Below are 13,094 nucleotides of genomic sequence, written 5' to 3' on the forward strand. Positions count from 1 at the left end.
ACTAATTGAACATATCAAGTTAGTCATGGTTGGGCCCAACACGATAATGTCAACACCAATTCACCGAGGGGCCCAAAGATATTGCTTTTCTTATTATGGAAAAAGGAACGAATAAATTTCGACTCATATGCTTGTACCTTTTACTCACCAAATCACGCATGATACTAAGTTTTATAACATCACGTTACTGATGCGTTTACGTAACACCAATACACAACTGACTTGTAAATTACAACTCATATATCTCCATTTCAAAATATAAGATATTATCATCTCAGAATTACTCGTGATATAATCCATGGAGTAATTCTTGGAGCGTAGGTTTATCCAATACTCAAAATCTCCATTTTCTAAGTACTCATGAATATTGTAGCAACCATTGCAATGTGTAATCTCCATAGAAAACAACAAACAATTCATGACAATCTTGATTCACTACTTACATCCAAAAGTATGAATGGCTGTGGAGTTCTGAATAATCAAATCATTCAGGAAGTAAAACATGCAAAACGAAACACAAAAAAATAATTGGAAAAACTAGTAACCATACTCATAAATAATCTCTATTATTTAATCACCAAAGTCAATTATATTTTTTTATTACAATTTTCAAAATGTAAACTAACTACTAAAACTAATATCATCTCTTAAGCCTATGCTCCTAGCATGGTGGTTATGCTTAACCTTACTCAGAACCTTCGTGAAAGGATCTACATGATTATCTTCTGAGGATACTCTCTTGACTATAAGATGACCTTATTCAACCCTTTGTCTGATCTAATGGTACTTTTGGTTGATATGCTTGGATCTACCATCATCCTTTGGTTCTTTGGTCAAACCAACCGCGCCTTCATTATCATAGTAAAGTTCTAATGGCTCTTAAATGGTCGGGACTACTCCGAGATCGCCGATGAAGTTCTTCAACCTATATGCCTCCTTTGATGGCTCACTCGTTTTGATGTAGTCTGATTCACAAGTAGAATCAGCCAGTGTTTTCTTCTTGGAACTTTTCCAAGTCATTGCCCCACCATTTAACATAAACACCCAGTCTGACTGAGAATAAAAGATATCTCGATCTGTCTGAAAGTTGGCGTCACTATATCCAGTTATTCTTAACGTATCACTTCCACCAAGTACTATAATCACATCTTTCATCCTTCACAGATACTGAACTATGTTCTTTAATGTAGTCCAATGAGCTCTGCCTGGATTTCCCTGAAAGCGACTGACCATACTCAAAGCATAAGACACATCAGGGCGAGTAAATGTAAAAGAATACATGATCGAACCTACAACCGAAGCATATGGGACTCGACACATCTCAGATATCTCTTCATCTGTACTAGGGCTTTGAGTCTTACTCAAATTGGCATTACTATGAATAGGCAGTTCCCTTTTCATGAAATTTTCCATACTGAAACGCTTTATTACCTTATCCAAGTATGTATTCTGACTAAGAGCAATAAGTCTTTTCTTTCGTATCCCTCAGAATCCTTATCCCAAGAATATATGCAACTTCCTCTTGATCATTCATGGAGAAACACTTCCCAAGCCAAGATTTCACTTTTTGCAAAGTCGAAATGTCGCTTCCTATAAGGAGTATGTCATCAACATACAATACTAGAGAAGTTATTGTACTCCCACTAGCTTTGACATACACACATGGCTCATCCTCGCTCCTAGAGAAACCAAATTCTTTGACTTTCTCATGGAAATAAAGATTCCATCTGCGAGATGCTTGTTTCAATCCATAAATGGACTTCTTATGCTTACACACTCTATTAGGAAACTTTTCATGTACAAATCTCTCTGGCTAGCTCATGTAAACATCCTAAGCCAACTTCCCATTGAGGGAAGCCATTTGAACACTCATATTCCATATTTCATAATCATGAAAGGAAACTATGTCAAGCATAATCCTGATAGACTTGATCTTATACACTGGTGAATAAGTCTCATCATAGTCGGTCCTGAAGGTTTGAGAAAAGCCCTTCACAACCAGTCGTAACTTGAGCGTGTGTACTTTCCCATCTATGTCGGTATTCTTCTTGAAGATCCTTTTGCAACCAACTATCTTTCGACCTGGTACGTGATCAACCAAATTCCAAACTTTGTTGTTGTACATGGATTGCATCTCGTAGTCCATTGCCTCTTTCCATTTGGCAGCCTTAGTGATCGAAATAGCTTCGTTGTAGTTATCTGGCTCATCCAAATTTACTAGTGTACCATCAGTGATTAACATGTCACTGTCTGACATTATAAGGAAACCATAGAACGTTGGTGGCATGCTAACTCTACCTGATCGACGAAGAGGTAATGAACTGTGAATGGGCTTAACAAGAGTTTCATCCTATGGTTAAGAGCTAGTGTCTTCTAAGATCCTTCATTGGTTGATTCTGGAATTTCTTCCATATCAATTGCACTACCACTGTCCTCTTTCAATATGAGTTATCTCTCGCGAAAGACTCCCCTTCAAGCTACAAAGACACATTCTCACTAAGTCTATATAACAAGTATCCGAAAGACTTTTTTGGGTAACCAATGAAAAGACACCTCTCACTCTAGGTTCTAGTTTGTCGTGAGTCTCTCGTCTAACGAAAACTTCACATCCTGAAACCATGATGTGACCTAGCGAGGGAACTTTCCCTATCCACATCTGGTGAGGTGTTTTCGCAACCTTCTTAGTAGGGACAAGATTAAGGTACGGGTGGCTGTCTCTAAGGCATACCCCCAAAAAACAAATAGGAAGGGAAGCTCGAATCATCATGAAACGAACCATGTCTAACAAGGTTTGATATCTCCTCTCATCAAAACCATTAAGTTGTGGTGTCCTAGGAGGAGTCAATTGCGAAACTATTCCACATTCCTTTAGATAGTCGTGGAACTCAATACTAAGCTATTACCCACCTGTATCAGATTGAAGCATCTTTATCTTCCTGGCCAGTTGATTCTTGACCTCGTGTTAGAACTCTTTGAACTTTTCAAAGGTTTCTGGTTTATGTTTGATTAAATATATATATCGATATCTGCTATAATCATCCGTAAATGTCACGTAGAATCGATTTTCATCCCTTGTGGTTGATCTGAAGGGTCCATACACATCCTTGTATATTGGATCCAACAAACCTTCACCTCTTTCATAAGACCTACTTAAAGATGATTTTTTTATCTTAACCAAAAGACAAGACTCGAATTCATCATCTGACCTTAAGTCAAATGACTCCAGCACTCCATCCTTTTGGAGTTGGGCGTTGCATTTCTTGTTAATGTGTCCAAGACAACAATGCCACAAGCATGCTTTGTCTACACCATTAGACGAATCAATATTTAATACAGTATTGCCTAAGCTATCAACAAAATCACAGTTTCATACATAACATTACAACGTAAAGCTTAAAACATAAAAACACCATTTTTATAAGCTAAAATCGAACCATTCATATCATTAAAAGAATATCAAAATCCTTATCTAAAACATAAATGAAAAGAAATCATATTTCATGTCATTTCTAACAAGCAGCAACAATTAATTAAATCTATCCTAACATCACTACTAAGTACAAGACCATAAGTTCCAATCTTGGTAACAAGAGAAGATCGCCTATTTCCAATGATCAGATTTATTGTTCCATGCTCCACCTCCTCACTTTCTCTTAGCCCCTGCAAATCAGAACAAATGTGAAATCCACATCCTATATCAAGGACCAAAGAACGAATAAGTTGTGAGTTATTGACTTGAATAATGTATGTACCTGCCGACGATGGCTTGACCTTGCCATCCTTGATGTCTTGCAAATATTTAGGGCATCTTCTTTTCCAATGGCCCTTTTCATTACACAAGTAGAAAGTTGGCCTCTTTCGGGTCCCTAACAACAAGAATTTCTGAACTGGGCTTTGTCTTTGACTCGTTGCTAGACGATCTAGCTTGGGCCTTACCCTTCCACCTCAATTGGGGTTTAGCATTCCTCTTCTTTCCACTATTTTTCCCAATGGAAAGGACGAGAGCACTTGTAGCAGAAGGGACTTGATTCTTTTTCATTGTTGATTCAGCTGTCTGTAACAAGTTATGGGGTTAGGCCAATGTGGTCTCTGTGTTGTTCAAATGATAAGTCAAGATTAACTAATCATAACAAGATGGCAAGGATTTAAGGACTATGTCAATAACTAGCTCCTCTTCAAAATTCACATTGATCCTTTCAAGACGCTACATGTATCTCTGCATTTTATGCACATAATTGCAGACATACTCTTCCTCCTTTAACTTGAAGGCCATTAATGCTTTGACGACCTCGTAGTTTTCTTGACACGCTCTCTTATGGAACTTTTCCGCAAGATCTAAGCCCATCCCGTACGACCAATAGTCCTCATCGAACTTTTTCAACTCATGTAACATGGGTGCAACCATAATGAGATCAACCTTTATTCTTTCATCATAGTGTTTCTTATAGGTGGCAATCTCTTCTGGAGTAGCAATTGACACATCGATTTCGACAAGAGCTTTATCAATGATATATTCTTTGCCCTCGTATCGAATAGTCATATTAAGATTTGGCATCTTTTCCATGTAGTTTGGACCAACTAGTTTCTCTTTAGAGTGGATCGATAGTAGAGTGAAGTTGTTGATAGTGGAAGATTGAGTAGTAGTAGCATCTCTTGGAGTAGACATCTTTTGAAGGAAATAGTTTTACTTCGTTGATATAAATCCTCAATATTTTAACCCAGAATTAATATTCAAGGCTCGGATTCAATATAACAGTTCTCAGCTATGAAGAGGATGTCGTAATCTTATTGCGAATTTATGAAAGTAGCGAAAAGCAATTCACCAATTTCAAACGATGAAATTCCTAGATCTTTTGAGATTCATTGAATCTTATCAATGGCATGTTTAATCTCAGATTATGCTCTTCTGTTAGTAATTGGGATGTCGAGGATCACATGTGAATAACCATGCAAACACGCTTGACACCCTCGATGTCATTTATCATCTCCAATTAATGTGCCGGTTAACCATACCTGCTCCATTAAGAATCATAATTTTCGAGATGCCCATCATCTCTCTTTAAAGTCGTTATTAGTGTGTCGGTTACTCACACACGCTCCATTAATGACATATTAAAGTATGATGTGCGTTTTCATGGATTCGCATACTATTTCACATTTTTCCTAAAGTAACTAGAGTGGGATTTTTAAAAGAACGTTCTAGTACTTTTATATCATTATACGTATAATGATATTATGTCCTATCAAACCCGTTCGGCTACCGACCCTTCGCCACACAGGAGAGTGGTGGGTGAGAGTGAACACCCATTTAACAACCATTTTATAGGTCACTTCCTTATACCCTCTGTATACCATGTTTCGTGAATGAGTCCTACTAGTGATCTGACTGACTTTTCTTATACATATGGTAGTTAACTTTTAATAATATATATAAGGTATATTTTAAAACTTTTCAAAATATGAGGTTTAAATATTGATTATTTAAATTAAATCTTTTAATTAATTCATATTAAACCTTATCTTTATCTTTTAATTAAATAATTAATTAAATTAATTAAATCATTATGGATTAAATAATTAGTTACAATTAACCAATTAATAAAATAATTCAAATTTAATCCTAACCCAAAACCCCCTAATTTTCGAAAATAGGGTTTGGGTTTATCAAGTTTTAAGTATTCAAATTTAAAGCTTGTAAAATAATAATTAAGGAAAGTAGATAAACACTATCTAACCCTAGCAATTTTCGAAATCTAAGGGTAGAGGCTAGGATTTCAAGAACCCTAGCAATTTTCGAAAATTCCTCCCTTAGGGTTCAATTTATATAAATCCTAATTTTAATTTATTCAACATTGTGCAAGATCAATTGAAAACTATGGATTTGATACCACTGCTAGGTTTTATAGGTTACAAAAAAAAAATATGTGGCGGAAAAATTTAACCCTAAGTTCACATGCATCCTATTGCATCTATGTTTTCTCTATTGATTGCAAAAAAACAATTAAGCATCAAGAACCCTAGGAATACCCTACTATAATCGAAATTCATAAAGGTTTTTAGGGTTTACATGCCTTTTGATTATTGTAGTAAATAATCACCAATTCCTTCTTGAACAAGCTTCAGAAGGCAAGCACCAAAAATCTCGTGCCTCAAATGGTTTGTACCCAAACCGTAGCAATAGAAGACTTGAGAGGAGATAACAGGGAGGAGGTGACTTTCGGCTTTTTCTTCTTGAGAAAGGAGTGGCTGAAATTATAAGGTATAGGGCTCCTTATATAGTTGAACAAGGAAACCCTGGAAACCCTAATTTGAATATAATATTATTATCTCTAATTAGGTAATTATCCATATTCTTAATTATCGTTTAGAATTAACCTAGAAACCTAAGGAGGCTTCAAATTTTTGTCCATCCCGAGAAAACTCTAGAATCCTTCTCTTGATCAACTATTTAATAATTACTGCTTAGGTCCTTCCACTTTTAATTAATCCAGTTAATTCCAAAATTAATTCCAATTAATTTCTGAGTAATTATTAACTAAATAATACTATTTCTAATTAATATATTAATCTCATAATATATTAATAAATTATTTAATGCTATTTATTAACCTTATAATAAACCAATAAATCAACCTCTCAAAAAGTTATTTTGTCAATTACTAGTTTTGAGGGCAACCCAAAAGGACTTTTGCTTTTAATTTAAGTATATACCAATTTAGTTATTGGCTTAGACACCTAATCCAACAAAATCTTTTATTGTAATTCTGGGCTGAGGCAATTGCAGCTGTATGTTTTACATAAAACTGTTCTTATATTAATAAGCGATTTCTTATTACTCCTTATGAAAATTGGAACATTCGCAAGCCTAAAATTAATTTTTTTTTTCATGTTTTTGGCTCTAGGTGCTTTCTCTACAATTCAAAGGAGCATCATAAAATATTTGATGTATAAGCTGATTATTTCTAGGTCATTCTCTTTCTTCCTAAGCTTGCAGAGCTCTCAACAAAAAATCAAAGAAAATTAAAGAAAGCTACTGTGTTACTTTTGATGACAAGTTCATTAAATCATCTAAAAACCCTATTGTTCAATGTGGATATATTTTTTCATCTTCTTGTTCGCAATCTATTCATCTTATGAAGCTATATGAGGATTTTTTGAATCTCCTTAATGAACCAGAAAAGGCAATTCATTGAGAATCAAAAGTGAAAGACAATCTTGAAGACGAGTAGTTGAAACTTGTTGATGAAGCAATTGTGAATGTTGAAATTCATGAAAAAGAATCTCCATCTACAACATCTACTTTTTATATTGCTCAAGTCAAGGGGTAGAATGTAGAAAATTCTGATTCGTAATCTTGCAGAGAAGTTTTTACTTCAATTCTGAACCCAATTGATGGTAAAAATTTACAAGAAACTGACATAATTGATAAATATCTCATGCAGGGGGAGAATAAAAATAATGATGATCATTTCTAGGGGGAGAATTTTGCTTCTGATGCTAATATCCAGGGGCAGAATCTAACGAATAACGATAATGATGACAATCAGAAATTGAAGAAGTAAATAATGAAATAAATCTTGAATACAATTTAAACTATCCACCATCAATAATATGGACAAGAGATCGTCCACAAAATCAAATTATCAGTGATACTTTTTTTGGAGTTCTGACTCGAGCTCAACAAAAAGAGAAACAAGTTTCGTTAAAAATAAATCAGGAATTTTGTATGTTTAATTATTTTATATCCAAAATTGAAACTAAAATTGTCAAGATTGCTCTTGATCATGCAGATTGGGTTAAAGCGATGCAAGATGAATTGCATGAATTTGAAAGGAAGAAAGTATGGAGATTGATTCTGACACCACCAAATGCAATCATCGTAGGATTGAAGTGGATGTTTCGGAATAAATTGGAAAAAGAAGGAAATTTCGTAAAGAACAAGGCACTTCTTGTAATTAAAATCTATTGTCAAGAAGAAGGAATATATAACGAAGAGGCATTTGCAACAATTGCAAGATTGGAGTCTGTTCGCATTTTCCTTGCATATGCAGCACACCAAAATTTTGATGTATTCCAAATGGATATAAAGTATTCTTTTCTAAATGACAAACTTGAAGAAACAGTCTACGTCGAATAACCTCCATCTTTCATAAATGAAAAATATCCATATCATTGTTATGTTCTTGATAAGGCTGTTTATGGACTGGAACAAACTCTTCATGCATGGTATGAAACTCTAACATTGTTTCTTAAACAATCTAAATTTAAACAAGGTTCAGTTAACCCTAATTTCTTTCAAAGGAAAATGGTGATCATTTGATGATTTTCCAAATTTACGTTGATGATATTATTTTCGGATAAACTAATCCTCAATTGACTGTTGATTTCAAAAAAACTAATGGAGGCTAACTTTTTGAGATGAGCTCAGTGGGCCCGATTAATTTTTTCCTTGGATTGAATATTAGACAGAGCGATGAGGGAACTTTCATAAACCAGGAAACTATTATGAAGTCCTTGCTTACAAAGTTTGGCATGACTAGAGAATCAAAGGTGAATGTTCCAATGTCATTCGGAACCAAATTGACTCTTTCTCTTGATAAACCTGCAACAGATCTTACATTGTAGAGACAAATGATCGGTTCCTTGCTCTATCTTACATCAATTAGGTCTGACATCATGTTTGTAGTTTGTTATTATGCGAGATATCAAGCAAATCTATGAGAAACTCACATGCTCGCAATGAAGAATATTTTAGATATCTTTGGAGAACCACATCTATTGGTTTGTGGTATCTATCTAATATTGGGATCTTTATGCAGGCTTCTTCTGATGTAGATTTAGCTAGATGTGGTCTTGATCACAAAAGTAAGATAGGAGGATGTCAATTGTTGTATGGAAAACTTGTAAGTTGGTAATCAAAGAAGCATGCATGTGTTTCATTATAAACTTCAGATGTTGAATATATTGCGGCTGCTTCATGCACTTCGCAAAGTAATTGGATTCAAAGTCAACTGCGAGATTATAGGATAAGTATGAAGAATATATTGATGTACTATGATTCAGAAACTATAGTCAGAATATGTCATAATCTAGTATAACACTAAAAAATGAAACATATTACATTGCGATATCACTTCAGCAAAGATCATGTAAAGGATGGAAATGTGGAAGTTCATTTTGTACGAATAGCAGATTAATTGGATGATATCTTTATGTGTAACGACCCAAAAATCAGGGGTAAAAAAATTTCATTTTTAATATAACCCAAACATAGATATCATTTATTCCAATCATTCCAAAACATTGTTAATTAAAAACATTTATTAGAGTTCATCCCATAATCATTCATTGCGGAAAACATGGGTGTGTGCGTTGCGATCAAGATGAGCCCTTCCTTTCCAACACAAAGATACCTGAAACCATAAACAAAACTGTAAGCACGAATCTTAGTGAGTTCCCCAGGGCATACCCCACATAATCCACATAATCACATAATTTATATCAGCTGTAAAAGCTACATAAACCTTATCAATCACACAAGCCATGCATACAAACATATAAGGATGCCCTGGAAACCCTCCAGGGTCATACACCGGGTGCCATGGGAACCCCCACATGGTCTTAGCCCACTGTCATACCAACCATACATATAAGGATGCCCTGGAAACCCTCCAGGGTCTTACTCCGGGTGCCATGGAACCCCCACATGGTCTTAGCCCAATGCCATGGAAACCCTCACATGGTCTTGACTAAGGATGCCATGGAAACCCTCCAAGGTCTTACACCTTAGTGCCTCGGGAACCCCTCGAGGTCTTCCATGCAAGCATCATAAAGACAACTAGCATATCACATACCACATAATCAACTAGCATACCACATAACACGAAATCAACTAGCATATCACATAATGCATAATGGGCCGGCCTTGGTGCCTTAGACCCATTGGTATGGTGAGGAGACTCACCTCGAATGTAGAAGCTTCCCAAAAGAACTCCTTAGCTGCTGCCCTGCCCACTTCCCTAGCTATCAATACCAATCAATATACCCAATTAGCAATAACGTCCCATACCATAATACTTAATCCATGAATGGCGTAAAATTACCATTCTACCCATGGCCCAGTATGATCCAAAACTAAGGCCCAAACCAAAACAAAAGCCCAACACAATAATGTACATAAAACCATCAATGGCCCAATTTTCCAAATTGGGCCTGAACCTTTCTATTGAACCTTATTTTAAAGCCCAATATTCTTCTTAGTAAATAATCCTGACCCCAATTGGCCCACGAAGGCCCACAACAACCTAATCCAAGAATTGGCCCAAACCGAGGCCCACAATATGAAGTCCATTTCTATATTGGGCCATAAAGCCCAATAGGCCCAACTATTCCAAAATTGGCCCAAGATACATTCAGGCCCAACAAACAACAAGTCCATGCCCAAAACCATTAGGGCCCAAAGGTCCGAAGTCCACTAAGGCCCAAGTCCTCCTGAAAGCGTACGCCCAGCGTACCTCTTCTGTACGGTTAGCGTACTGGTCAAAAGGGTTGTATGCACAGTGTACTACATTGTACCCCCAGCGTACAAACGGCTGATGCACAAAATCTATTAAGTGCTTAATGCTTCAAACCAAGGGACCAAATAACAGATCTGAGCTCTACCTAACGTCTTAATCCATAAAGTCACTGACTTGGTGACTTATATGACCCACATGAACCCAAAATCAAAGTATAGCAATCTAATTCCATGAAAATGACCATAACTCTTGCATGAATCTATTAAGACCTCCAAGATGGCAACTTTCTGCCTTAGGGACTTAGTTAGCACCAAGGGTGGCAACCCTAAGCCTAAAAACGGATTTGGAACCATAAAGTTCCATTCTTGGGACCAGAAAGATCAAAAAACTCAACATAATAGATCTAAGCATTCAATGGTCAAGTTCAGAACTTTATACCTTCATCAAGCTGAAAATGAGTCACAAAAGCCAGATACATAAGCTTCCTCTTGATCTCCATCTTTGCATCTAACTCCACCTTCTTGAAAATGGGCCAAACACTCCAAAAATGGACTCCATAAGCTCAAAATGCCACCATGAATGGTATAAGACGATTTCTAGGGTTTAGAGGGGTGGAGGCTGAAGATATTAGGGTTAGGTTATGAGATAAGGAGTTTAAATAGGGTCCAAGACCCTAAAATAGGGTTCTGATCTCACTGGAGTACGCCCAACGTACATATGGTAGGCCCAACGTACTCCAAGGAACCTTCACAACCCTCCTGGTCAGTACGCCCAGCGTACTCCAAAGTACGCCCAGCGTACTACCTTTTTTTTCTGGTACGCCCTGCGTACACTTTGTGTACGCCCCGTGTACTCGGCTAAGCCTGAAAATCATGAAACTTCCGAAGGCTATAACTTCTTCGTTATAAGCCCGATTCTGACGATCCTTATATCCATGGAAAGGTGACGAGAAGCCCTACACTTCTAAAAACTCAAACCTTTCTTAAGACCTTTCGAACAAAAATCCATTTTCCACAAAAGCCTGAAACTGCCACTTTACCGAAATACCCCTAGGCTCAAAAACACGAACCGAACACCCATATCACTTCTAATACATCACCCGCACCCAAAAGGACCTAGATATTAACTTCCCAAGAGCCATAATCCTTATAATGACCAACCTTCGAGCCACAGCCTCAGACTAGGATTCAATTCGGGACAGAGTGTTACATTATGAAAGTCGTACCAGAAGTTACATTTAATCGCATTTTATATGGGCGTTGAATGATTAAAGCATATTGTGTTCCAGAATCCTCTTGCAAATGGAAAGTTGCGAACGGGTCCCTGTTCATCTGCGAACGTGTAATGTGCCAAAATAAATTTGAATAAAAATTATATTTTAATTAAATCAAAACCATTCATTCAATTTTTACAAGAATACAACAGAGTAAAAGTATTTTCAAAACATCAAAGTAAAATTGTAACCAGTAAATATGGAATATATCTCCAGGGGGTGCAGTGCGATCAAGCAGGGCCCACCCTTTGGAACCATATGTTGGATTAATGTCTAACTCCATAACTATATTTGGTATGTACTTGATCCGACCCGGCATGGTCCATTTGGGTTGCACTTCACCGACACAATTTATATGGATAGTCTTTTGAGAATAGTATATTTATGATTTATATTAATATATTATAAGTTCTAATATATTAATATGGAATCATATTATTTAATTAGTATTGATCAAGAATTAATTTAGAATTAATTAAGTGATCAAAAAGAACTAATTAAATATGGACTCTTATATATATGGAATGGGCCAAGTTCATTTAGGTTGGGCTAAGCTTTCATGGATGGTCCATGGAGCTTTTAACCCATGGATCCTATGTAAATGAAAGGTCATGGGTATTAGGGTTTACATGGATGTAACCCTAATCCTCCATAATATATAAAGGGATCCTTGGCTCACAAAATTGACACAAGTGTGTGAAAATAAGAGTGGGCCGATTTTAGTGTGCATACATATTCTCTCAAGTTCTTCCAAGGTGTTTTGGTGATTTGTGATTCCATTTGAGGCTTCCACACTATTGGGGCTAAGCTCTTAAAGCTTGAAGACATCAAGCTACATCAAAAGGTATGTCATCTAACTAGAACTTTGTAGTATAGGTGCTTCATAATATGCTAGTTAGGATGAAACCTTGGAATAGTTAATATTTGCATGTATAATAGAGAAAACATTGATCCAAGGTTTATAGGGTTGAATGTACACCATAGGAGTGTTAGAATGCTCAAAACCGAACACCATAAGTATCTAAAAACATTTTCAGCATAAACCGTAAGAAGAAAGCTTAGTAAGTTCTCCAAAATACTACATACCATACATATCAGTGGGCCCAACTCTAAGGGTTTATTTCAACCCATGAGAATGCTATGAATCAACCACAATCTTATAGTCACTTCCAGACTACAGACCGGTCGTAGCCTTTCTGCCATTATCCAACCATGGTCTTCCATGCAAGTCACAAAGACAATCAAGTGTTGTGATACCAACCATAATCTTTCATAGAAGTGTTATGATCCAACCACAGTCTTAC

At 36.3% G+C, this 13,094-nt stretch overlaps 1 protein-coding gene across 1 annotated transcript; it reads left to right on the forward strand.

Annotated features, from left to right (window-relative positions):
• Positions 1–7,804: 7,804 nt before the first annotated feature.
• LOC145140683 (putative mitochondrial protein AtMg00820) lies at positions 7,805–8,137 on the forward strand. The gene has a single exon (XM_079074090.1). The coding sequence runs from the start codon at positions 7,805–7,807 to the stop codon at positions 8,135–8,137; it is 333 nt and encodes a 110-aa protein (XP_078930216.1).
• Positions 8,138–13,094: the final 4,957 nt, after the last annotated feature.

The sequence above is a fragment of the Lactuca virosa genome, chromosome 9, assembly GCF_052849685.1.
Source record: "Lactuca virosa cultivar CGN04683 chromosome 9, Lactuca_virosa_CGN04683_v6, whole genome shotgun sequence".
In the NCBI taxonomy this organism is placed as follows: Eukaryota; Viridiplantae; Streptophyta; class Magnoliopsida; order Asterales; family Asteraceae; genus Lactuca; species Lactuca virosa.

Excerpts from the sequence above, each read along its gene's own strand:
- LOC145140683 (XM_079074090.1), top strand. The coding sequence starts at position 7,805 with ATGCAAGATGAATTGCATGAATTTGAAAGGAAGAAAGTATGGAGATTG.